The 26,684-nt window shown below is 49.2% G+C and overlaps 1 protein-coding gene across 1 annotated transcript; it reads right to left on the bottom strand.

The window, feature by feature from the left end:
* Nucleotides 1-631: 631 nt before the first annotated feature.
* Nucleotides 632-26,525, bottom strand: Rab20 (RAB20, member RAS oncogene family). Its single transcript, XM_021170067.3, has 2 exons — nt 26,127-26,525; nt 632-1,773 (listed from the first exon to the last, which is right to left on the bottom strand). Exons 1-2 carry the CDS (start codon nt 26,296-26,298, stop codon nt 1,244-1,246), a joined length of 702 nt encoding a protein of 233 aa, XP_021025726.1. The 5' UTR covers nt 26,299-26,525; the 3' UTR covers nt 632-1,243.
* Between the last annotated feature and the right edge of the window lie 159 nt (nt 26,526-26,684).

The following is a 26,684-nucleotide window of genomic DNA, read 5'->3' as shown; positions in this document are numbered from 1 at the left end:
TCCCAGATGTGTTACTGGCCAAGATACATCTCAAGGACAGGAAGTTCAGCTTCTGCCTCTATTGGGGTGCGCCAGCTGTTTCAGAAAGAAGCAGACTCACTCACTTTCAGGTTTTAACAGGCTATTGTGAAACTGAATGTGGGGACTCTGGGACGCCCTTCATCAGGAAGAAGCCTCAGCGGTAATGTTCTAGCCCACTCTCCACAGCAGGCACAACATTGTGTCTGATCTGAAGGATTCAGGCTTTGCAGGGAAGGCCACTCAGGTCTGCAGCAACTGGGCCAACCAAGACATGGGCCTTCAGCAGCGTTAACAAAACCCACCCACAATGGGCTGGCCTCTCTGCCTCATAGAACCCCAGTTTCTGCCTGCTTGCTCTCAATGAATTTCTAAGAACACAGGCATTATTGTCTCGCACATTTGCCTGTCAGCTTCTTGCAGAGCAGCTACCTCCCACCCACAGGAAAACCACAAAGAGGTTTTGACTTGGAATGGGGGGTAGGGAGTCAGATCAGATCAGGATCAAAGCTGTGAATGTAGCCACCGCTACAGTTCAGGCGGTCCGGACAACTTGGTAAAAGACTCACAAGAATCTTGGCATTGATAAGGACGGAACAAAACTTTCAAGAGAGAAAGATTCATTGTCACATTTAATGACCGGGTCATGGCGACCATCATCCCCATGAACAGCCCCCACCACACCTCCCAGAATTAAGGAATTTCCTGTGGTTCAAATAAAGTCAAACATTCCCAAGAACAAGGCTTTTCCCCAAATCCTTTTTAATAATGTAGAGCCCATCTGGCCTCACCCAGTATAAAAACAGCCATTCCTAATTTTATATAAATTAAATGTGGAGTATCATCATCATAACATATCAAGGTACAGGTATCAAACAGGAAGACCCTATATGAATCACAGTGAACACAGGCCTCTGAGAACAGACACAGTGCAGGATGTAGTGACTGCCAAAGTCAAGACCAGTCCAAGGCAGGTCTTCAGACCGCAGACTCCATGGTGGTATCTCCATGAGAGATAGATGCATAGGGCAGTAGATGAGGTGGCACCAGGCAGGCTCCACAGAGGGTTTGAGTGCCACCTCCGGATACCCAGAGGTTGCTGGGCACTCTGGCCTGTATTAGCAGCTGGTGGTCACTCTGCCTATTGTCCTCGGTATCCAGTGCTGTGTGAGACTTCTTAGCCCAGTGGCTCCCACCCACACATGCCAAGACAGACCTCCTGCCATTAGGCACAACACCCGGATCTAGTCTGTTTGGGTGTTTTGCAGCTGGCTATATCCACAATCTGATCTGACTCCTCAGCCCTCTGCCGCGTGATCATAGGTACGACCAGGTCAAACAAGGTTTCAAAGAGGAGGTCCACATTGTGCCCAGTCTTGGCACTGGTCTCGAAGCACATCTGCTCAGCAGCTGGCATCTCCCTCTCATCCAGCATCTTGTACTTCAGGATCTTCCTGTACAGGGCCACTGCATCCTCTGGCTGCACCTGCTTGGGTACCTTGGTGGAGACACAGCTGCCCACCTTCCCAGAGGCCGGTCCTTCCTTCTCCCCGCCCTCAGTGTCCCGCTCCATGGTCAGGTCCACTTTGTTCCCCACAATGGCGAACAGGCAGTCATTGTTGGCTGTTTCTGTCAGGCCCAGGAATCTGTCCTCCAGCTCAAACAGGCTCTGTGGGTGGTTCACATCATATGTAAGGATGATAGCGGCCGCTCCGCGGCAGTACAGGGAGCCCAGACCATGAAACTGCTCCCGCCCTGCCAGGAAGAAAGAGAGAAAGATGATTATTTATCTCAGGATACGCCCACCACCAAACTGTGATCAGGGTCTCCACCCTGCTCCCAGAGGATTTAAAACGGCCATATAAAGCTGGCCCAGGTGACTGAGCAGGGCCCCATATCCAGTTAAAGCTGGCCTCTCCACAACAGGCACTAGAAGCTGTTCTCATACCACCATTGTCAGTGTTCAGGACAAGGGACACACAGGTATCTCCTGATCAGAGAATGGGGTTGTGTTTTCTCATTTTAAAATAAGATGCTTTCAGGACTTGACTTCAAATCCCCACACCTATATAAAAAGATATAGGAAAGATGTCTGAGATTTCCAGGCTAGCAGGGGTTACATACCGAGACTCTGCCTCAAAAAAAAAAAAAAAAAAAAAAAAAAAGGTCATGGCCACAGGTATACCCATAAACCTATCCCTGATATGGGGAGAAGACACGAGAATTGCTGGGACTTGCTAGCCACTCTCCTAGCTCCAGATTCAGTGAAAGGCCCCATCTCGAGGGCCTAAGATGAACAGTAATAGAGTACAACACTGGATGTCTTATTCTAGCCCCTGTGCAAGCATGGACCTACACATGCTCACCTCTCTCTCCTCTCCTCTCCTCTCTCCCCTCTCTCTCTCTCTCTCTCTCTCTCTCTCTCTCTCTCTCTCTCTCTCTCTCTCTCTCTCTCTCTCTCTCACACACACACACACACACACACACACACACACGGGGTGGGGGGATGGGGGAACTATGATTAAAGTGCAGGGTTCCCAGGCTCTGAGAGATGCCCCAGAGGCCAAAAGCACTGGCTGCTCTTCCAGAGGACCTGGGTTCAATTTACAGCACCCTTGTGATGGCTCCTAATCATGTATACTCCAGTTCCAGGAGATCTGATGCCCTCTTTTGTTCCCTGCAGACACCAGGCATACAAGTGGTACACAGACATATGTGCAGGAAAAACACTTATACACATAAAATTAAAAATTTAAAGCAATGCTGCCCACATGGGTCTTGACTTGGGGTGCACGTGTATATGTGTGATACTGGGAATGGACCCAGGGCCTTGTAGATGTGAGGTAAGCAAGCACCGGACATTGAGCTGAGTCCCACAGTGGGTCTCTAACAGCAACAGTCTGTGACACACTCTGCGATGTCCCAGTCAGAGCAGACTCTGAGGAAACGAGATGGTTCATACTCATTGGGTGAGGATCCCAGTCATCCATGGCTCAAGAGTATTCTCACATCTGCAGTTATTTGTGCTGTGACATGGGGACATGCTCGGGAAGCAGCAATGCCAGGACACAATGCCAGGACACGATGCTGTACTCCCACTGCCATGAGGAGGAGCAGCAAGGAGCTGCAGCAGTGATCCCGAGGAGCCTTTAGCATCACAGCGGGATGTTTTCCATCCCACCAGCCCTGCAAACAGCATACTGTGGGGTTCATGCTGTCTACTAGACAGAATCTAGAATCACCAGGAGCAGGCCTGTGCTTTAACTTAGGTGGGATGACCACCCACTGTAGGCGGCTCCCTCCCTGGCTGAGACCCTGTACTATATAATGGAGGGAAAGGGGGGGGGGGAGGGGTGAGCATGGCTTCACCACTCTCTGTTACTGTGGATGTCATGTGACCAACTACTTCCTGCTACTTCATGACTGCCCACTGTGATGGACGGCACCCTTGAACTGAAAGCTGAAATAAACCCCTTCTCCTTACATTGCCTTTGTCGGTGAAAAGAACAACATTACCATGTTGATAGTAAAATATATACCAGTAAAAACACATACCAACTGTATGTGGCTCGTTGTTGTTTGTTTGTTTGTTTTTTAGACAGGGTCTCACCATGTTTCTATCACTGGGCTGGCCTGGAACTTGCTATGTAGACCAGGCTGCCTTTGAACCCACAGAGACTCAGGTGCCTCTGCCTTCCAATCCTACTTTGCCAAAGTCAATAATAATCTTTAAACACCTCCATGCCTGCCTTTGTCAGTAGCTAACGCCCTTTAATCTATTATCTGAGTAGTAGATTAAATACTGAGATGTTTGTGATGTTTTGTATATGCTTGGCCCAAGGAGTGGCACTATTAGAAGGTGTGGCCTTGTTAGAATAGATGTAGCCTTGTTGGAGTAGGTGTGTCACTGTGGGCATGGGCTTAAGACCCTCATCCTAGCTGCCTGGAAGTGAGTCTTCCACTAGCAGCTTTCAGATGAAGATGTAGAACTGTAGCTCTTCCTGCACCATGCCTGCCTGGATGCTGCCCTGCTCCTGCCTTGATGATAATGGACTGAACCTCTGAACCTGTAAGACAGCCCCAATTAAATGTTGTCCTTTATAAGCATTGCCTTGGTCATGGTGTCTGTTCACAGCAGTAAAACCCTAACTAAGACAATGTTGAAGACTGTTACACCTTATTTGAGTCAAGGGGTCCATGGAATACAAAATGATGGTGTCTCTGGCTGCTTTCCACCCTGCTTTCCACCACGATTTTCAGCCAGGTGGCAACAAACCCCATCCCATTTTCAACCATTCTGAAATGGCTGTATTTTGACAGGGTACTTATGCCCAGCCAAACAATGCTAGCCTCCAAATGTATGGCTACTGCCCCACTATAGTCTGCAACACTGACAAGACAGACTTTTGCTTACAAAAGAGAAATACTCCCCCCAACACACACAAACATGCATGCACACGCACACATGCATACATACACATAAATGTCCACACACACATGCATGTATATATACAATACACCCAAACACACACACACATGCATGCACATGAACATATGTGTAACACACACGCACACACACACACACATGCACACACACACACACACACCAGGCATCTCTCAGCACAACTTTTCAGGTTCATAAAAATTTCAAACAGCTAGAATGTTATTCATTTGACCACAGATTCCACAAGAGAACAGCCACAAGGACACAGAGAGGACATTCCATCAGCCGTGAAAGAATTTTTTTCAAGTCTCTGTAACATAGTTCACTAAGGACAAAGAAAGAATTGTATTAACACCCATGCCTCAAATAGCTTCTGTCCCAGATAAATCTGCCTGATCAGAAGCCTGCAGTGGCAGAACAAACCTGCAATCCAGCACTTGGAGAACTGGAATAGGCGGTTTGCCAGTTGTAGGCTAACCTGGGCTACACAGCGAGACCCTGTCCTGAAAAAAAGTAGGATTTGCCTTTGGTAAGTAAATAGTAGTTATATAAAATGAAGACAGCAAACACTGAAGGCAGCAGAGAGAGGGCTGCTCAACCAGGCTCGTCATAGTATGACCGGCCATTAATGACAACAGCAAAGCAGATGAAGAGCTTCCAGGCTAGTCTTCATGGTCAGATCTCTAGGTCTCCTGGCGGCTAACAGGACTCCCAGGTGGCACCAATGTGGGCAGCACCCATTGCAAGATGGTCCCAGATGAAAGGAACAGGCACCATGCAGGAGACCCAGGCACTGAGACACGGCAGAGAAACTGGTTGGCAAGGTGTCTTTCTACCTTATTGGGTTTTCCAAACTCACTTTGCCTTCATATGTAACATTCCTCATCTGTGTCCTCATTTGTGAACTTGTGCCTAGTCGGGCAGGCTTGAGCAGGTCCCGAGGCCCTCCCCCTGGTAGGACAAGAGCATGTCATTCCCCCTCCCTGTCTCCTTCCCACTGGGTTCCTGGGTCCCTGGCCAAGCAACTTGGCTTCCTTGAGAACTGAGCTAACTCAGGCAGTGTGTTATGGCCTCCTCCCCAAACACTGGCATTGGCGACTAACATTTGACTACTTCCCGGGGATTCCAAAATTGACACAGAAAGTCCCTGTGAGCCAGGCAAGCCTCTCAGCGTAAGTCTCCCTACTGCTGAACCGCGGTAGCATCTGTTAGGAATGGCTGAGACAACAGAATGAGTTTGTCCTGGTAAACAGCTTAGCACTGTAGCTAGCATGTGATCACTACATCTTGAGTCTGACTCCTCCCCTCCGCCCTCTGTGTGTGAGTGCCACACACAGTCGGGGTCTACTCTCTCACATACACATCTGCACACTGTCTCTGCGGCTGGCTGGTCACCGGGGCAGCTGACCATGCTCTGTGACTCCCTAGTTCTTTTTTTTTTTTTTTTTTTTTTTGGTTTTTTGAGACAGGGTTTCTCTGTGTAGCCCTGGCTGTCCTAGAACTCACTCTGTAGACCAGGCTGGCCTCGAACTCAGAAATCCGCCTGCCTCTGCCTCCCGAGTGCTGGGATTAAAGGCGTGCGCCACCACGCCCGGCTAGACTCCCTAGTTCTTGAAAACGACTTTCTCCCCAGTGCCGGTGCTTCTCAGATTCAGGGTTTAAAAAGGGTTAAAAAGGCCCAGGGGCAAACCTGGGGAAATGCCCTACAGTAACCCAGGTCAGCTCCCAGGGCTCTGTAAACAGCCCAGCCACTCTCTGCCACACTCCCCAGTCCCCACAGCCAGTTTTTGAGTCCAAACATCTGTGAATTTTACTTCCGTGTTCCATATCACTGAATGGGTTGGTTTGTCCTTCAGAAATCACAGATAACCCTACCTGCACACTCTCAATGAGTGGGGCACAGGGGGTGGCACTTTCAAAACTGCCCCACACTCCGACCCTAGATCCACATGGATCAGGAGATAGATACAATGTGCGGCCAGAAGCGAGGCACTTCTCTGGGTTCCATTACCCAAGACCAGAGAAAATAAACGCGCTTTTTTTTAAGTAGCTGCTGAAACGTGAGACTCAGATCACTTCTATAAGCTCCGGGCCAGCCCAGAGAAAGGGGGAGTTTTGTCAAGCGAGCTCTGCCACAAGCACACATAGCCTATTAGCTGGAAGCTGGCAGAGTCCCTGTAATGGTGTAAACAAGAAGGAGAAGCCAAGGAGTCATGAAAGCAGAGATGGGAGCAAGGACAAAGGTCAGAGCCATGAGCCCAGCCTTGGAGGCCTGCATGGCTCAGCCTGGGTTGAGCCGTGATGTGCCTTCCTGTACACTTTCTGTTTGCATGAAATTACGATTACCCCAGTGTTTTCAAGCTCAACCCGCAGGGGCTACCAGAAAGGTTACTGAGTTCCACTTCATGAAGTCCAGTGAATTTTAAACATTTACAGCCAGCCATCAACTTCCTTTAGTACACAAGAGCTAGAGCATTCTTAAAGTATCTGATGTTGGGATGCCCAGTGGAAGTCACGGCTCTCCAGGAATGTTTGCAAAGCCAAATAATTAAATCTTCATGCAGCAAGGAAAAATGGGCCACATGGCTCCCTGGGTCAGTGGTTCTCAACCTGTGGGTCTCAACACCTTTAAGATTGAACAGCCCTTTCACAGGGGTCATCAAGACCATCAGAAGACACAGGTGTTTACGTTATGATTCACAACTGTAGCAAAATTACAGTTATGAAGTAGTAACACAAATAATTTTATGGTTGGGGGTCACCACAACATAAGGAACTGTATTAAAGGGTTGCAGGATTAGGAAGGTTGAGAACCACTGCCATGGATTCATGAGATGGGCTGCCCGAGGACCCATTGTCCCTACCTCAGGTAGTAAATACAGAGTGTGGAGTAGTAAGTCACAGGTCCTTAGTGCCCACCAACAGGCTTTATCTGAGACTCTTTCATGCACCAGGGCTTCTCTCGGGGAACAATATGGACGATGTGATAGTGCACGCCTTCCTCTCAGCACGCAGGAGGATTCACAAGCACTTCAGAATGTGGGTAGATCTCTGTGAGCTCAAGGCCAGCCTGGTCTATATAGTGAGCTCAGGACAGCCAGGACTTTGTAAAACAGATCCTGTCTCTAAAAACAACCAAACAAATAGTACCCCCAATGACATCATGGCACAACCTACCTCAGACAGACCACAAGCCAGAGTCAGGCCCAACGATGTCTAGCTGTTCCTGACAGTGTCACAGGTGAGCTGGGAGCTTCTGTAACTTAGTACTCAGGTTCAGGAATCCCCTAGGAAGTTCCCAGCACCCAGGCAGAAATCCAGGCATCCTCCTTAGATCCCAGCCTGAACTATTCCCTGAGGGAAGGCCCTAATACTACAAGACTGATCTTTTAGCTTCATAAGACCTGTTGCTCAGGAAACAAGGTGCGTTTAACTGTGAGGTTCCCCGTGAAGTATAAGTGGTCTCAGCATCCTGACTTTCTGATACATCATCTCTAGGTCACCCATCAAGGTCCATTCCCAACACACACACCGAGGCAAAGCGTCAGAGAGCTGGAGTTTCCAGGGTGACTAGACCCGCATACACCTGATATGACTCCCCACAATGCTGTGCGCTTTCAAACACCTGAAGTAGTGCTCTGCCCGGTGATGGTTTGAATGAGAAAGGCCCCCATAGTGTTATATATTTAAATGTCTAGTCACCAGGGAGTGGAGCTGTTTGAAAGGATTAGAAGGATTAAAAGACCTGTGGCCTACTTGGAGGAAGCATGCTGGTCCAGGGAGGTGAGCTTTGATGTTTCAAAAGCCCCCATCAGGTCCGGTGTGTCTCTCTTTTTCTCCCTGTGGCCAGGATGTAATATCTCCACACTCTGCATGTACTGCCTGAGGTAGGGCAGCCCATCTGACATTACCACTCCAACAACATGCATGCCTGCGTGCCACCATGCCCTCACTACCATAATGATAATAGACTAGACCTCTGAAGCTATAAGCAAGCCCCAGTTCAATGCTTCCTTTCATAAGAGTTTCCTTGGTCATTGTGTCCCTTCACAGCAATACCCCCCCACTGACCACTTCCCCATTGGCAGTCTCTTCCTGACCTGCTGACCTAGCTGGTAGTTTCTACTGGAAATCCAATAGTGGAAATCCCCTGCAGCACACACAGAACCCCCTCAGCTTTCAAAGTATGAGGAGCCACCAGCCTGGCAGCTGTCCAACACCAGTTCCGCCTTCAGAGTTCACCAAGAGGGCTCAGAGGAGAAAGGCAGGGCTCACAGAATCAGCAGCCAGCCTCAAGTCTGGGACTACACTTCACAGATAAAGGGGTTTGGGGTGATGGAAATAGAACAAGGAATCTAAAATCCAAGCTATTTTGTTGGGTTTTTCAGTGGCTTCCTCCTCCTTTCTTATCCTTTAAGCATATGTCCCGAGAAAGGAAATTTTCTACATCATAAATCCAAAGACATGTTCCCACCCTCATCCCTAGAACCCATGTATAGAATCTTATTGGGAAATAAAGTTAGGGTCTAAAAAGTTTTCTGAATTATCCCAGCAGCCCTAAATCCTATTACAAGTGCCCACAGAAGACACACACAGAAGAGAAGACCCCATGACCCTGGAGACAAAGACTGGAGTGACTCAGCCGCTGGTCTACACCAGCAGTTCTCAACCTGTGGGTTACAATTCTTTTGGAAGTCAAATGGCCCTTTCACGGGGGTCATCTAAGACCATTGGAAAAAACACAGAGATTTCATTTACATTATGATTCACAGCAGTAGTAACATGAAATAGCAATAAAGATGATTTTATGGTTGTAGGACACCGCAACACGAGAAACTGTGTTAAAGGGTCATGGCATTAGGAAGGTTGGTCACTAGTTCAGTCCCCCAGCCTCTGCAGCCTCTCCACTTCCCCAGCAGGACCTAATGCTCTCCACCATCTCTCGGTCCCCTCCATCTCCAGGCTCCTCTGACCATTTCAGCCTCCATAGTAGCCTGCGGCTTGATTCCACTCATCTGTGGTCTCTGTCACAGTTGTCTCCAGAGCCCAATGCTCTCCAAGTCACCAGCAGCAGGAATCTCAGCTTTCTCTGCCCTGCTGTCATCTGGGAGGTAGCTTTCAGCTGGGGCTGGGTGCCAGATCACTGAAGGGTCAGGCAGACACAGGCAAGTCCTTGGTGGCCTTGTCTCAGCATTGCCTGCAGGACAGTCACCAGGAAACCATCAAAACCAGACCTCCAGGCCATCTGCACAGGAACCAGATCAGCAGGTTCCCAGGCTGGGAGGCAGCCCTGGTTCCAGGCCTCAATCCATCGCTTTCTACCCAGAGGGCCTTTCCAGGTAAGCAGCTCACTCTCAGCACGGGGCCTGTGAGTCCCAAAGGCCAGACCTGGATGGCCATGTGGATATGACACTTAACACCGCCAAATCACAACCCCCCACACACACACTCCATGACCTCCTGTGCCACTCTGTGAACCCCCACTCCAAGGCCAATGGCTGCATCTCTCACCTGGCATCCAATGCCCCTCCCATTGCTCCTTTCCAACCTAGCCTCAAACTTCCCCCACTATCCCTTTGTAGCCTAACCCTCTCTCCACTCCCCACCCCATCCCATTGCCCCTTTACCGTCTAACCCTCCACTTCCCCAGCAGGACCTAATGCTCTCCACCATCTCTCGGTCCCCTCCATCTCCAGGCTCCTCTGACCATTTCAGCCTCCATAATTAACACTTGCTCATTCCTTCCTGCACGCTGTGGTTAAACATGGGAAGCAATGAATGGTTTTTAAATGGTTCCTGTTATTTTTAATCACTGGATGGCCAGCACCATCCAACAACAACAACAACAAAGCTACCCCAACCCCATACAATAGTTGCTGACTGCCACACTTAAGTTTAAAAGGGTAGAGCTGGGGATGATGGCTCAGCCAGTGAAGTGTTTACTGTACAAACATGAGGCCTGAGTCCCATCCCAAAGCTCAGGTATAAAGCCAGGGTGTGATGGGAGGATGTTGGCAGCAGCCTAGCCAACTCAGCAAGTCCCAGGTCAGTGAGAGTCCCTGTCTCAAAAACAAGGTGAACGACATCTTGGGGAATGGCAAATGACGTTGACCTCTGGCATCTATATACATATGCAGTGCACATACATGCATGTGCACACATACGAACATACACAAAACACATTTTTTTGACACAGGGTTTCTCTGTGTAGCCCTGGCTGTCCTGTAACTCACTCTGTAGACCAGGTTGGCCTTGAACTCAGAAATCTGCCTGCCTCTGCCTCCCAAGGGCTGGGATCAAAGGTGTGCGCCACCACTGCCCAGCTGACCAACATAATTTTTTTTTCCAACATAATTTTTATCTTTACTTCAATATACAGTCCACAGAAAGCTATTGTGCCACTGCTTCTAAACCAGAGTTTTATTTTACTCCGTGTGACACCACCACTGTTCAGTTCACACGTGACCATGGCTGTGTTTAAGCAGCAAAGATGGACTTAAATTCTCTGAGGCAGAGGCCACATGCACCTGTGTGCCCAGTTCCCAGAACCAGGGTGTGCTCCAGCCTCACAGGAAATGGCACCAGCATCTTCAGTCCTCCCAACCCTCACAGTCAGGTGCCAATCAAGCCTGTATCTTTTCCCCTTTCCTCATCACAAGCCGGGCCACAGATGCCAGCAATCGCAGTCCCCTGGAATCTGTCTTGCCTGTCCCAGCCTCACAGTCCTTCCTTCCACTTGTCATGGGCAACTAAGACTACGGATAGCCAGGAAACCCTGCCCCATGCCCTGTTCTCAGCCCCAGATGGCAAGGGGCACCTAAGACACTACAGCTTCTCAGAAGCCTTACACAGAATCCTGGCTTTCACTTCCATCTTGAAAGGTGAGCAGAAGGTCAGACCACCACTCATGTCCAAAAATAGATAAATTTACACTACGGTCACTAAAATGACTTCAACTATGCTCCTAAAAGATAAGCCCTCATTCCCACCCTGTGTCTGGGACCTTCTCTGCGGGAGACGATTAGCTAAGCTCACCACATCACACTGGACAGTGCCCAGTGCTCAGCAGGCTGTGAGTCATGGCTATGCAGGAAGAGGAGGGTCAGACACACAGAGGAATAGCGAGGCCTCCGGGACAGGACTGTGCAGATCCCCCAGAGGAGGGAGACATTTGGTTTTTGCTCTGTGGTGAAGCCAGCCACTGGCACCTGGACTTCAGACATCTAACTCCAGAATTTCAAGAGAATCAGTTTCTATTGTGGTAAGCCACAGACAGTGTGAAACTCTCTAAAGCAGCCCTGGGCTACTCGGGCCTAGACTGGAGGCCGCCACCTCTCACCCTCATCAGGAAATCAGAAACCATGAACCCATCAACAATTATACTTCCTTTTCCTCCGTGCACAGGGGTGAGACGGGCAAGGGGTGTTCCTTCCATCCAGACCAGCCATCCCTTTGTCCCACCTTCAAAACCAAGACAAGCCAATCACAAACTTCAATGAAGAAAGAGAAGTTGGTAAGAATGGAACACATGACACTGGACTTGCGTCACAAAAACCCGAATGCTACTCCTGAACCAACTCAGCAAAGCTGCTCACTTCCTGAGCACAGGACTTAACCAAGTACAGAGATTCCCAGAGACGACAGCATGTGACTTTGTTTCTCAACCTTAAACCGGATCCAAACTAGAAGGAACGACCTTTGCCCTCCCTTCTGACTTCTTGAGAAATAAAGAGCCAAGCCCGGTTCTTTATCCAGACAAACACAAGGAAGAAGAGGTCTAACCCTGAACAGCTGTGCAAGAGACCAAGGACCTACAGGTCAAAACTAGCCTCCAGCTGCTTGGTGGGGACAGAAGCTGCCCTGAGGCCTGTGAGGATGCAGCTGGCCCGTACTGAACTGAACAGTAAGTGCCAGGGTGGCCACCATAGGACCTAGGGCATTAAAGCCAGTGAAACAGTGCTGGGCTATGGTCACAGGAGCCATGGCCACATAGGCAGTAGGGAAGGTTACAGAGTTCAGGTCCCTGATCCTCATACCATGTACACTGTCAACCTCGGGTCCTAATCTGAAATGTTGAGGAAACAGATGTCAGGAAAAAGAAGGCTGGTGGCCTCAGAAGTGGCTCTGTCAGTGAAGTGCTTGCCCACAAGCAGGAAGACCTGAGTTCGGATGACCTAAAACCCAATGACAAAGCGATGTATGGCAATGTGCTTCTGTGACCCTGGCACTGAGAACAAACATAGGCTGATCCCTGGGGCCAGTCTGTCTAGCTAAACTGGTGAGCCCCAGGTTCAGTGGGAGACCCTGCCTCAAAGTCTAAAGAAGGTGATAGCTGGGGAAGACACCCCACGCCATCCTCACACAACCATACAGCACATGCAAGTGTGTGTGTGTGTGTGTGTGTGTGTGTGTGTGTGTGTGTGAGATAAAAGAAGAGAAGGTTGGTCTGTCACAATCTCAAGAAATAACGGATCAGGCAAGTCCACAAAGCCAGAGAGGCTTAAAGAATGAAAAGCATGGGGCTGCAGAGACGGCTCAGTGGTTAAGACCATCCTCTGCTCTTCCAGAGGTCCTGAGTTCAATTCCCAACAACCACATGGTGGCTCACAGCCATCTGTAATGATATCTGATGCCCTCTTCTGGTGTGTCTGAAGACAGTGACAGTGTACTCATATACATAAAGTAAATACATCTTTAAGAAAATAAAATTGTGGACTCCTCCACTAGCTGTAGCTTCCTCACAGGTGACAGGGACAGAAGTGAACAAGACAAGAAGCAAGGAATGACGCTGTATACACTAGAGATGAAAATGTGAATCTGACTCACAAGGACTGAGTTTACCACGCTGTGGGAACAGCTAAGCTGAATCAGAGATGCCCTGCCACGGTCACCCAAAGCCAGCATGTGAAGAGATGAAGTCTCTTCTAAACATCCTGACTACAGAAGGCAGGGTGCACACCCGGAAGCAGGTTGTGCGTCACAGTGAAACAAATTAGCCTATTGTCACGCAGCTCATCGGTGTCACCTGAACCATGTGTGTTCAAGCAAGAATTTACTGAGGGAAACCCAGTAACCCCGAATAATGCAAAGACAAGAGAGGTTCTTTAACACCCAGGGAAAAAACACTTATATAACAGGCTGAGCTGGGAGACAAAAGCCCTCACAGGGCCGCCCTCCAGATCCCCTTTTCCTTGAATAGGCACCGTGTGGCCTGCTGGCCACTGATTCTCAGAGGAGATTAACAAATAAAAACCCAATCTCTTGCGAAGCCTGCTCATTAAAGCAGGAAGCTAAAGTCAGCTTCAAACAAGTTTTAACTTGCTTCAAAGCCAAGACTGGACCACAAGAATGAACCACATTAAGAAGAGTCTAGAAGGGACTCTTGAAATGCATTATTCAGAAGAGCCTCTATATAGGGGCACATCACTCTGCAGACATCCCAGAACGCTAAGGTCTTTGAGACTGGGAGAACTCCCTTCTGCAACCTACAAAGCCCTGTGAGAAACACACAAGCATTTCCCCACCAGTACCGTCCCTGGGGCAACCTATTCAGCCGTTTCTTGGGAAAGAGAACTTGACAGAGGTTTGGGCATTCAGTCACCTGTCATTTAAGCTGCAGGAGGGCTGTGCTCTAGCAAGACCACTGCAAAGCACATTCACTAAGCATTTGAGCATTTTATAAGAACTGATTATCATGTTAAAATATAACATTAGGATATGTACTGGATGGTTTGGTGTGTCAACTTGACACAGGCTGGAGTTATCACAGAGAAAGGAGCTTCAGTTGGGGAAATGCCTCCATGAGATCCAGCTGTAAGGATCTCATGATCAATTAGTGATCAAGGGGGAGGGCCCCTTGTAGGTGGTACCATCTCTGGGCTTGTAGTCTTGGGTTGAATAAGAAAGCAAGCTGAGCAAGCCAGGGGAAGCAAGCCAGTAAGTAACATCCCTGCATGGCCTCTGCATCAGCTCCTGTTTCTTGACCTGCTTGAGTTCCAGTCCTGACTTCCTTTGGTGATGAACAGCAGTATGGAAGTATAACCAGAATAAACCCTTTCCTCCCCAACTTGCTTCTTGGTCATGATGCTTTGTGCAGGAATAGAAACCCGACTAAGACAAGATGTATGCAGAAATAAAATTTTAAAGTAAACACATAAAACTGTCAGATTCATTGTGATAGAGGGTAGACTGTGCATGCCAGGGGCTGGAGAGAGGATCAGGAGCCAGCAAGGAGTAGTACATTTTCAGAAGACTGAAATTTTCCAGAGGGCAAGGCATGTGAAGGGTGGAGCTCAGTAGACAGTGCCTCCCTCCTGAGCCAGCTCAAGGCCCTGGATTCATCCCTTAGCTTCAGGGGGAGAATCTGGAGCTAGTGATGATTGTGAAATGGCACAAATGTATCTGCACACACCCCACAGATTAAAATGGGAAATTTGGGAATGCTCTTAAGCCACAATCTTCAAACTCTGTAACAGATGGAAAACCAACAGCTACCAACCCCAGGAAAATTGGATGGTGTGGTGGTTTGAAAACACTTGGCCCATGGAAAGTGGCACTATTAGGAGGTGTGGCCTTGTTGGAATGGGTGTGGCCTTGTTGGAAGAAGGGTGTCACTGCATGGGCAGGCTGAGATTTCCTAGTTCTCAAGCTCCACCCAGTTCAGAAGAGGAGAGCTTCCTCCTGGCTACCTTCAGATCAAGATGTAGAACCCTCAGCTCCTTCTCCAGCACCCTGTCTATCTAGATGCTGCTGCCATGCTTCCCGTCATGATGATGATGATGGACTGAACCCCTGAAACTATAAGCCAGCCTCAATTAAATGTTGTCCTCTATAAAAGTTGCCATGGTCATGGTGTCTGTTCATAGCAATAAATAAGACAGATGGTGTGATCCCTCCTCTCCCCTCTGCTTTTCTTTTTTTTTTTTTTTTTTTTTTTGGTTTTTCGAGACACAGTTTCTCTGTGTAGCCCTGGCTGTCCTGGAACTCACTCTGTAGACCAGGCTGGCTTCGAACTCAGAAATCCACCTGCCTCTGCCTCCCAAGTGCTAGGATTAAAGCCATGTGCCACCACTGCCTGGCTTCCCCTCTGCTCTTAAGTTTGCATTCTATGGTTGTGATAAATACCAGGTCCAAAAGGAGCCAAGGGAGGAAAGAGTTAAATTCACCTGACTGCATATGCAGTTCATCCTGAAGGCAGGGCAGGGCAGGGACTAAAGGCAAGGTCTCAGAGACCACGGAGAACACTGCTTAGTAGCTTTCTCCCTGTGGACAGCTCAGGACCACCTGCACCAGGGAGTCCACCCACAGTGGTCTAGTCCGGTGCACAATCATTAACCAAGAAATTGCCCCCACAGACTTGCCTTCAGGCCAATCTGATAGCATTTTCTCAATCAAGATTCCCTGCCCAGGTGACTCCAGCTTGTGTCAGGTTGACCAATCAGGAGCCAGCATGCTCTAGCTGATGAAGATAACTTCAGAAGCTCAGCATGCATTGCAGTCCCACTAACCAGTGAGAACTCAGAGCTCCCCCCTCCCCCATGGATTAGTTTGATGGAGAGGGAGACTAAGGTTAAATTTTCACTTCTCTCCCTGTATTCTGTCTGCCCCTAACGAAGGACTTTGTTCTGTATTTATTGAACAGTGCAGAAAACATTATTTTATATACACCTAAAATTATATACAATACGAGTAAGATATGCATATAAGTGTATAATACATATACATATATATATATACACATATACACATGCACATACATATACATGTGAGAGATGTATAAACATATAAAAGGAAGTTCGAGCCGGGCGTGGTGGCACACGCCTTTAATCCCAGCACTCGGGAGGCAGAGGCAGGCGGATTTCTGAGTTCGAGGCCAGCCTGGTCTACAGAGTGAGTTCCAGGACAGCCAGGGCTACACAGAGAAACCCTGTCTCGAAAAACCAAAAAAAAAAAAAAAAGAAAAAAAAGGAAGTTCACCTGCTTAGGCTGATAATGCTTTCCACAAGAATCATCAGCTAACAAGCCAGGCAGTGGTGGCGCATGCCTTTAATCCCAGCACTTGGGAGGTAGAGGCGGGCGGATTTCTGAGTTCAAGGCCAGCCTGGTCTACAGAGTGAGTTCCAGGACAGCCAGGGCTACACAGAGAAACCCTGTCTTGAAAAACAAAACAAAACAACAACAACAAAATCAGCTAAAAAAAAAAAAAATGCAGTGCCAGGCATAGGAAACCTCCTTTCAAATTGGTCAGGGTAGGCCAAGGGATTCCAAAAACAACACAGAGATTGTCAGTGGTAACCTGTCAGGGGTTGAGAATCAGCTAGCCCTGCTGCTGAAGACACTTAGGACAGAAGACTTTGATGACTCAAACTGGATCTGACCTGAAAGCCTCGTCCCTGTATTCCAGCTTCCATGGCACCAGAAAACACCGTGCAAGCTGCCACCAGGGGGAGGCAATTAAACAGCGCTTTCCAGCTGCAGCACCTGTGAGCAGGACAATTAGCAGCATGGTGAGATAGACTTGGAGGTGGAGTCGTAACCCACAGCTGTCTAATCGGACTTAACAGGAGGAAGATCCTGCCTGGTACTAGAAGCCAAAGCAACTCCCCAGGGTGAATGATGCCATGGGCCTTAGAGAAGACTCTATTACCAGCCCTTTGCTCGAACAGCGTGGTTCCCTGCTACAGTCTGAAGGTTATACCCTCCTATGAGTGTAGCTACAACCTCTCCCTTAAAACATATCTCTCTTTATAGCAAAAAAAAAAACACCATCTCAGAAAGCCACAGCTGGACAGAGATAATGAATCACCGGGGAGCTGACCCCCAACAGAGGCATCACAATCCAGCATCTAAAAGAGATCACAGGAGAGAGGACAGAATCCTTGAGAGCCAGAACACCAGGAAGTCTGCCGTGAGTGAGACAGCCTGTCCTAGAATTGGCTGCATAAACAAGACCAGAACAATAGCGACTTCAATGGGCACATTAGCACTGAAGGGAGAGACTTCCCCAGGGTCACACATACCACTGTATAAAGACCTACAGGCAGCTAATGACTTCTGGGAGAAGAATTAGCCTAGCCCAGGGATGAGCCCTGTTGGTTGTCCAGTGCAGAGTGGTCAGCCTCGAAACCTTATACACCCAAACAACAAACAGGCCCAGCAGCTTGTCTTCATATGTTTGTGCAGACACATACATATATATATGTAACAAATATAGTAAAGGACAAAGAGACTATCTACTTGAGAGAGGGGGAACATGGGAGGGGGAGACGATGTAATTCTACTTCAATTAAAAACATTTGATGTTTGTTCGTTTTTTAAAGAAAGCATCACGTGGGAAAGAAGTGGTACTTTACAGAAATCTTTATGAGCCTCTCTCAAAGGGATTAAGTTATCGACCCAGCTGACCGAGATCACAAGCAGGACTGCAAAAAGATAGTTACCAAGTTGATCGTGTTGTCTCAACATTTATGTCAGATATTTGTTGTATAAGGTTGCTTTAAAACCCTCTGGTTAAAAAAAAAAAAAAAAACCCTCTGGTTGTCTTCAACAAGTGATCAACACAGGTCATGTACACACACACACACATGCATTCATAACTCCAGGCCAGGGGCATTGAGGAGTATGTAACTTAAGAGCTAGCTGTGCATTCACGTTTAAAAATTAAGATTCTGTAGGAAATCCAAGACTGGTAAGGTTGACTATTGTCCTAAAGGTAGGTTAAGTCCATAGGCTAGGTGGGGCTGAGGTGGTACATGCCTTTAATGACAGCATTCACCAGGCAGAGACAGGTGGATCTCAGAGAATTTGTAGACCAGCCTGGTCTGCACAGTGAGTTCCAAGCCAGCCAGAGCCATACAATAAGACCCACAGTCTGACTACACAGCAAGATGTCACTCAAGGCCTATTGTTTTTGTTTGTTTGTTTGTTTGTTTGTTTGTTTTTTCGAGACAGGGTTTCTCTGTGTAGCCCGGGCTGTCCTGGAACTCACTTTGTAGACCAGGCTGGCCTCGAACTCAGAAATCCGCCTGCCTCTGCCTCCCGAGTGCTGGGATTAAAGGCGTGCGCCACCACGCCCGGCTTCAAGGCCTATTGTTAACAGGGTTGTGAGGCCAACAAAAGTTCCAGTCTCCGAATGTAAGAGGCACTTTCATAAAAATGGTATCACTATGGCTAACCCAAGTTAATCAGATTTGAAATTAATTAAGTTTGGAATGTGTTCTGCAATCGCTGTAGAAAATGTGGCTTGCTAAGCAAGCAACAGGTCACCAGTTCTGATAGATGGAAAGATGAAGACAGAGCAAACGGTCTGAAACTGTGGTCAGTGCACACCCAGCACTAACGCGGCTGTGGTCTCCAGATGGCTAAGTGCTCCTACACTAGGAACTCATAATGCCATTTTCCTATTTATTTGTTTTATTTGTGTGTTGAGCGTTGGGTGTGGATGGTGCACCCTCACCTGTGTGCTCTTGGAGAAGGATCGCAGACATCTTCCCCCATTGATCTCCACTGCTCTGAGACAGGAGCTCTTGCTGAAGCTAAAGTTTGCTGGTTTCCAGCCAGGCTAAACCCCAGGAGCTCTTTGTCTCCACCTCCACCCCCACTTTTACCCCAGCACGGGATTACAGATGAGCATATGGGCATGCCAGGCTTCTCACGTGGGAGCTTCCAAAACTCAGCTCCTCACACAGGCAAACCAAAGTGTCCTTACCTACAGAGCCATCTATAGTCCCTGCCTGGTTTTGCTTGAGGACCACCAAAAAAGGTAAAAATAAAAGTCCCCAGAACAGTGTGGAGTCGCTTCTCCTATGTCCTCAACACAGTTCTGGGCCCTGCGTCTGCGCACTTTTGATTCTTTTTGAGAAGTATCCAGTTTCCTAGTCCTGCACAGGGACAGCAACTTTCTCAACATCACTAAAAGAGAACCTGCCCGTTCCCCATTATGTCCTGGCCTTTCGTTAAATATCAACTGGCCACCGATGCGTGAGTTTATCCTGGGCTCCCTGCCATGCTCAGTGCACCTGTTTTTAGGCTTGTTTGTTCCTGTTTGTGGTGTGTTTTGAAGTGGACTGGTGTGAAGTCCCAAGCGCTGTTCTTGGTCTGATCGCTTTGGCTATTCTGATCATTGGAGCTCTACCGAAGTTTGGGGTCAGGGTGATTTTGTTCTACTTTTGTGGGGGAAAAAAGTAGCACCGGGATTGAATCTGTAGATCGTTTTTAGTATTGACACTTCGACAATCGTCTCACCATGCAGACACACGCATGAGCCCCGTCCTGCGTTCCTAACTTCCTGTTTCCGTCAGAAACACTTTGGTCTCGCATCATAGCTCTTTCTCCTCCTTGATTCAATCTGTTGCCAATATTTGGTTTATTTTTGATGCTGTTCTAAAAAACCAACCACTCTCTGAACTCTCTTTTCAGACGGTTCATTGTTGGCATAGGAAACACCACCAACTTTTATGTTAGGTCCAAAACAAACTGGGGACAAATGGCTAACTGTGGTGCCAGTTAGCTCACTGTATTTGTCTGTATTAGTCAGGGTTCTCTCGAGTCACAGAACATATGGGCAGTCTCTGTATAGTAAGGGAATTTGTTGATGTCTTACAGTCTGCAGTCCAACTCCCAACAATGGTCAGTAGCAGCTCTGAATGGAAGGCCAAGCATCTAGCAGTTGCTCAGACCCACAGGGCAAGCAGGCTAGGAAGAGAAAGAGTAAATCTTCCCTCTTCCAATGTGCTTATGTAGGTCTCCAGCAGAAGCTGTGGCCCAGATTAAAGGTGTGCCACCACTCCTTTAATCCCAGATGACCTTGAACTCAGAGATCTCCCTGTCTTCTGGAATTCATAGCCACTACACCTCAAGATCTCCCTGCCAAGATCCGGATCAGAAACTTCTCTCTCCCAGCCTCCTGATTACAATCACTGGGGAGCCTTCCAATCCTGGATTGTAGCTCATTCCAGATACAGTCAAGTTGACAACCAGGAATAGCCACTACACTCAGCAAGGCCAATGCTGGACTCCAGGCTCACTCAGCACCTTTGGCTCCTCACAGCTCTTCTCACCTGGCCCCAACCCTAAACCTCTCCAGTTTTGACTTCCCTTTCCCAGGCTCTCATTCCAGTAACCCTGCTCTTTAGGCCATGTTCTCTCTCTGCTCTCTTCCCTCTCCCTCTCCGTCTGGGTCCTCCTGCTCCCCTCTCTGTTCTCCCTCCCTCCCTCTCCCCACCCCCTCCTCATGGCCCAGTTCACTGTACTGTCCACCACCTTCTCCTTCCTGCTCTGGACTCTTCCAGGTGCCTCTAGCTGTACTCTTCCCTACAACTACAATAAAAACCTTCTCTTCAGCCACACCCTGGAGGGGTCGTGTGCTCATTACATTTCGTTTGGGGTCCTGAAACTTTACTATGCATTTACTATGAGTTTACCATGTGTCTCTAACAGGTTTTTGTGGCCATTAGACTTTTCTTTGTACACACACGCATGGTGTCTGTAGAAAAGGACCATTTCACGTCTTCCTTTCCAGAGTCAATGCCTTTTCTTTTGTCTGACCTTGTTGCTATGGCGAGCACTCCTAGCATTATTTTGAATGGAGTCTTTCTTAGAGAAAACCTTTCACCCCTTCTGGTTACATGTTCCCACTTAGCAATGAAGGCTGGGCTACCCTCAAGCTCCACCCTCAGAGTTCAGCACAGAGTCCACGGGCAGCTGTGAGGGACAGGCAGCTCCCTGCCTGTGTCCAGGCAGTGAAAAGTCATTCCAGGAAAGCTATGAACCGGCGACCTCCGGGGCAGTTACAAAGTCCTCCAGCTGCTGTTTTCCTGAGGCCCATCACGCCCTCCACACTGTGACCCTCTCACTGGCAGGCGTCTGGCCTCTGGGACAGGCATGGCTGTGTGCTGTATAAGCACTTTGTGCCTCAACCGGCATCAGCCTTGCCAGGCCAGGTCCTTACAAGCAGCATGTCCTGAACTCTGGCACAGGACTAAGAGAATGTGCCTGTCTCCAGGACTCCATGCACCAGGAGTTGGCTGCAGGGATGGCCTCAGTGTGGGGCACAGTTATCAGCCAGGTTGGGGACCTCTATAGCACGAGGAGGTAGCCTGCCCCCATGGCCATGCACAGCGTGGCACTGAAGGCTCCAGCCACTCAAAAATAAGCGTGATTGGGAAGAGCATGCGATGAGAGAAGAGTGCGGAGGAATTTGACACATTCCTCCAGTGAGTCCTGTGACAAGAAGCTTTAAGGTGGGACTTTTTTTTTTTTTGGTTTTTCAAGACAGGGTTTCTCTGTGTAGCCCTGGCTGTCCTGGAACTCACTTTGTAGAGCAGGCTAGCCTTGAACTCAGAAATCCACCTGCCTCTGTCTCCCGAGTGCTGGGATTAAAGGCGTGCGCCACCACACCCGGCTGGTGGGATGGTTTTTAATTTACCACCTTAGTATACTGCTGTGCCCCACCGGCACCCACACTCAACACGCACATTACACAGTGTGGTGTGTGCACTAGCACAGGCGTCACGGGCACACATATGGAGCAACTGTTCTTTCCACTCTCCTCAGAATGATGTCACTCTGGGAAGAGCATAGCGGGGCGTGGTGATTCCGTCCACAGACCCTGGGGAAGTTCCCCAGGCTCACGCTCCACCTCAGCCATTCCTCAGTATGTAAACTCCCTGCAGACAAGAATCAGGCTGAAGTTTGCCAGGGCTCTTGAATGGCAAGGAGGGAGAATGATTAGGGCACATTCTAAGGGAAAGGGGCCTCCCGAGAGGGATGTTGTGCCTTGGAAGATTATAGGGAGGAAGGCAAAGAAGCCCAGATGCTGACAGGAGCTAAAATGCACATGCGCGCGCGCACACACACACACACACACACACACACACACATCACAGACATCCACCTTATTCCCCCAAGGACATTCACTTCCAATCTGTGGAAGCTACTTACTTGCACAAGAGCTATTTATGTCTGTGAGCCTGAATGATAAGGTTAGACACTTTTAAAGCTAAATATGGAAGGGGCTGGAAGAATGGCTCAGAGGTCAAAAGCACCGACTGCTCTTCCGTACGACTTGTATACAGTTCCCAGCACCCGTGTGGTGACTCTCAAGGGTCTGTAATGCCAGTCTCCATGCCCTCTGCTGAGTTCTGTGGGCACAGCATGCACACAGGGTGCACAGGGTGCATGCAGACAGAATAGCCACGCCCATAAAATAATCTGTAACTAAAAAGAAAGCCGATCCACAAAGTTCGGAACCTTAGCTAGGCAAGTTCAGTGGCAGTGCCACACTCCTTGTGACCTGGTGACACCGCGACTCTGCTGAGCAAAAACACCCATAAAACATATGAGCCACGTTTCATACCTGATAACTTAATTCTGCTTATGCCAGTAATTTTCCAAGAAAATGTCCCCCTTAGAAAGTTTCCAGGCTCAAGAGTTTTCAGTAAAATTCTAATAACCTGGGGCTGGCAAGATGGCTCAGTGGGCATGCAAGGCTGATGATCTGTGCTCTGTCCCCAGAGGCCACACCACCACAAAACTGTCCTCTGACCTGCGTATGACACTGTGGCATGCATGTGCCTGTCTACAACACATGTGTGCACACACACACACACACGCACGCACACATGTACATGCAATGCACACACTTGCACACAAAGGAAAAAAACCCACATGCATAGTAAAGGTTTTGGGTTTTTTTTTTAACTCTAATAGTTTTTGAGCATTCCACAAAATGCATGCGGCAAAACAAACACGTGGAACTTCTCCTAGTTTCCTGGAACCCGTGGCTTCCATTTCTCCACATATGTACTAAATGAGAGAGAAAGTCTGTGAACAAAGACCAGCCACAAAGCCCTCTGAGTCTTCAAGTCAGGATGCCCTGCCCAGTGGTGACAGAACTTTTAAGTTACAAAAGCCTCAGGCTCTGAGGAAATCAAGTTGCCCTTCAAAATAGTCTTTACCAAGGCACAAAAGGTGCCCACACAGCCTGATGTCTGGGAGATTCTGAAGTACCGATGGCAGACCTCACCCTGTAACAAAGGGGAAAACACAACAAGAAGCCTACCCCAGGGGTGCTGAAGCGGATGCGCGGGTACCTCCTATCCCTGTCCACAGCCCACCTAAAAAGTCTTACAGAGATAGATGAGGGAGAGGATGAAACCAAGAGTGCTAACCTCAGAGCCAGGAGTACTCCTGGAAGACTGGATCCTCAACCCAGGCTTTCAGGGACAGAGCCGCTCTTTCACTCCCAAACACCTGCATCCCCTGACCCTCCCGAAAGCAAAAGCCACGTGCTCCATTCCAAGATCCCCAGCTCCCACCGTCGGCCGCAGCAATAGCAACATCGCCCTGTAAGGGAGCTGGTACTTGGCCCCTCCCCCACCCCTACCCTACCCCCACCCTATACGAAGGCATGTAAACACTCAACAAGCCCAGCTGGGACAATCTTTGCAAGGAGGCACAGCTGAGTGCCCCAAAATGGCTAAAGCCAGTTCAGTTCACTGCTGTGCACAGGTCTGGGCCCAGGAAGCAGAACTTAGCATGGAGATGATGCTTATTAGCATCTATTTGCTAATAGCAGGTTACATCACCATCCTGTTGGCAGCTCTGATCACCCATGACCTGCAAGTGCCCCCTCTCTCTATCAGAGCACTTTAGAAAGGGGTGTGAGTAACCACAGCATAATGGGGGCATGCCTGTACCCAGACAGACATGGTGTGTATCCCACTTGCCTGCCCCTGGGCTACTGCACCAAGAGATATAGATAAGAAGCTTAAAAAGTCAGCAAGCACCTCCTTTCCACACCCAGCCACACCCAGCATGCTCCAGGTGCTAAGCATTCGGCTTTGACTTTGTCAAGAGTCAAACAAACTAACCAAGTGCTATGGCTCTGACTACTGTACGTCCCAAAGCCCTCACAGGTGTGTGCCTGCCACCCCTCCCCTCAACCTGCCTGTCACGGCAAGCTGGGTTTGGTCTGCTATGCTAAAGGGTCAGTTGGGGAGAGGGCAGGGATTTTAAACAGTACACAATGCAGGGAAAGGTAACCCTTTAGGGTAGATGTTCCACACAGAATCCCGAACAATATTAACCTCTCTTCTCTGCTCCCTCCAGGCCACTGGCAGCCCAGAGGTCACCAGCAAAGCAGGCACAAAGTTGGTGATATGCACCACTGTTGACTCTGTACCTTGTTCCCCTGAGCATGTGTACACAGCCATCAGGAATGTGGAGAAGGGGCCTGGCCACCCGGCAAGGCTCCGGTCATCTGCCTTCACACATAGGCTTTTGGGAACACAAAAGCAGCCGAGGAGGCCTGGAAATGAGTTGACCTGCTCCCGCCCCCACAAAGGGAATCAGCAAGTTCTCCGGACAGCGTCAGTGTTACAAAACCCCCTGCTGACCGAGATTCCGGATTCATCACATCCTCATCCTCAGCCTTGACGGAGAAAGTGGCTCCACCCACCAAATTGAAACAGCTAGCGGGGACACAGTTACCCTGTGCTGTGTTGGCCACACATCTATCGCTACTCCAGAAACATTGAGAGGTGTGGGGAAAGCTGACCAATTCTGCTTTCTCCTCTTACAAACCCAGAGCAGCAGGCAAGCCATTTAAGCCAAGCGTAGAGGCAGAGCTCTGTCGGAGGCTGGGAAAGGAGTCCAGAGTCTGACTAGACTTGATATTGTATTCATGGGTGCTCAGTGGGAGGCAGGTGGACAGCCTGAGAAAACTCGGAGGCTCTGCCTGCAATGCGGAGTAAAGACCAGAGTCAAAGGAAAGACGGGGAAAGTGGAAATCAGTCCATTTCCCACGGTGGCTAAGTAAGGAACGGGGAAGCCGAAGGAGGGAGGGAAGCTCCCCAGACCTTCACTAACTCAGCTTGAATCAGAATGTAGCCAACAGATTGATACCCTACCCGCAATACAAGGAGTTGGGGATTAGGAGCAAGACTTCTGAGTATATCACTCTTTACACAACATAAAAAGTCAGAACTTGGAGTTTCAGACATTGGAAACCTCTCTCCCTGAAACTATACCATACTATTTCCGGGTTCGTTTGTTTCACTTAAAGTATCTTATTTCTTTATCACGGAAAAGGAAGAAGACAGAAACAAATTAATCGGGAAAGTCCAAGACGAAGTTGTACACGCACTAAAAATAATTCACTACCTATCTTAAAAATGCCAGTACAGGAAGCTATTCCACTCACGTGACTTGCGCACCAGCCAAGACTCCGCACTGGGTAAATAACCGTGAGTCGGGGAGGCTGGGCGACTCCAACTCTACTTCCCAGTCGCCTTACATCCAGCAGAGTGGTCCAACGCTCTCTGACTCAGTTTCCTCGTTCATAAAGAGGTCGGTAATAGCAGCGCTGCTCAACTCCCAAGGCTGCTTTGTACGCCAAAGGAGGGCACCCTGAGGGGGACATTAAAGCACCTAAGATGCGAGAGTCGTACTGATCGGAGATCTCTCCCAGGATAACCTGAATCTTCGCGAAGACGCACAGAGTGCTGCTGAACTGGAGATTTTCTCAATCGGCAAAGCAAGGCAAGTGGGAACAGAGGTGCAATGAATGTCACAGCCCAAAGTGGAGACCCCGCGGCTGCCCACAGACGACTCCTCGACCCGGCAGAGCCCCGAAGCCCGCCTGTCCCGGCGGCGCCGCCCTCACCTGCGGTGTCCCATATGGAGATGTTGAAGGAACGCCACTGCTTCAGGTAGAAGGCGCCGCCCACGGTGCTGACCGTGTCCGGGAAGCGACGCTCCATGTAGCGCTGCAGCAGCGACGTTTTACCCACGTTCATGTCCCCCAGCAGAACGATCTTCCCATCCGGCTTCCGCATAGCCGCGGAGGAGATGACCCCTGCGCTTCTCGGTCACCCGCCCAGGATGCCAGGGGACGCGGACCCCGGCCTCCAGGGACCCCGAACTCTAGTGGCCCTGGCCTGAGATCCGAACTCGATGAAGTGCCAAAGAGCGCGCGCCACAGTTCTGTACTCGAGTGTGAACTCAGCCCTGCGACCACGTGGTTACCCGGCCGCCACGCCCACCCCACGCCCCCTGGTCCGCCCAGGCCCCGCCCCCAATCTTCTCCCAAGCCCCTTCCACACTCCCCATCACCCCTGCCACGCTATTACTCCCTATCTCTCCTTCCCCAAATTCCTTTTTCTGCCTGCTAAATCTCAGCCCCACGCCCACCCCTCCCCATTCTTTCCCATTCCCCCTCCCT

Source organism: Mus caroli, unplaced genomic scaffold, assembly GCF_978045245.1.
Source record: "Mus caroli unplaced genomic scaffold, Mus_caroli_1 scaffold_10, whole genome shotgun sequence".
Lineage (NCBI taxonomy): Eukaryota > Metazoa > Chordata > Mammalia > Rodentia > Muridae > Mus > Mus caroli.
This window is presented reverse-complemented; position numbering and strand designations above follow the sequence as displayed.

Bases quoted from the DNA above. Each gene is read 5' to 3' on its own strand.
- Rab20 (XM_021170067.3), bottom strand. From the start codon at position 26,298: ATGCGGAAGCCGGATGGGAAGATCGTTCTGCTGGGGGACATGAACGTG. The intron at 1,774-26,126 runs GTGAGGGCGGCG...TCTTCCTGGCAG, and splicing joins CTCCATATGGGACACCGCAG to GGCGGGAGCAGTTTCATGGT.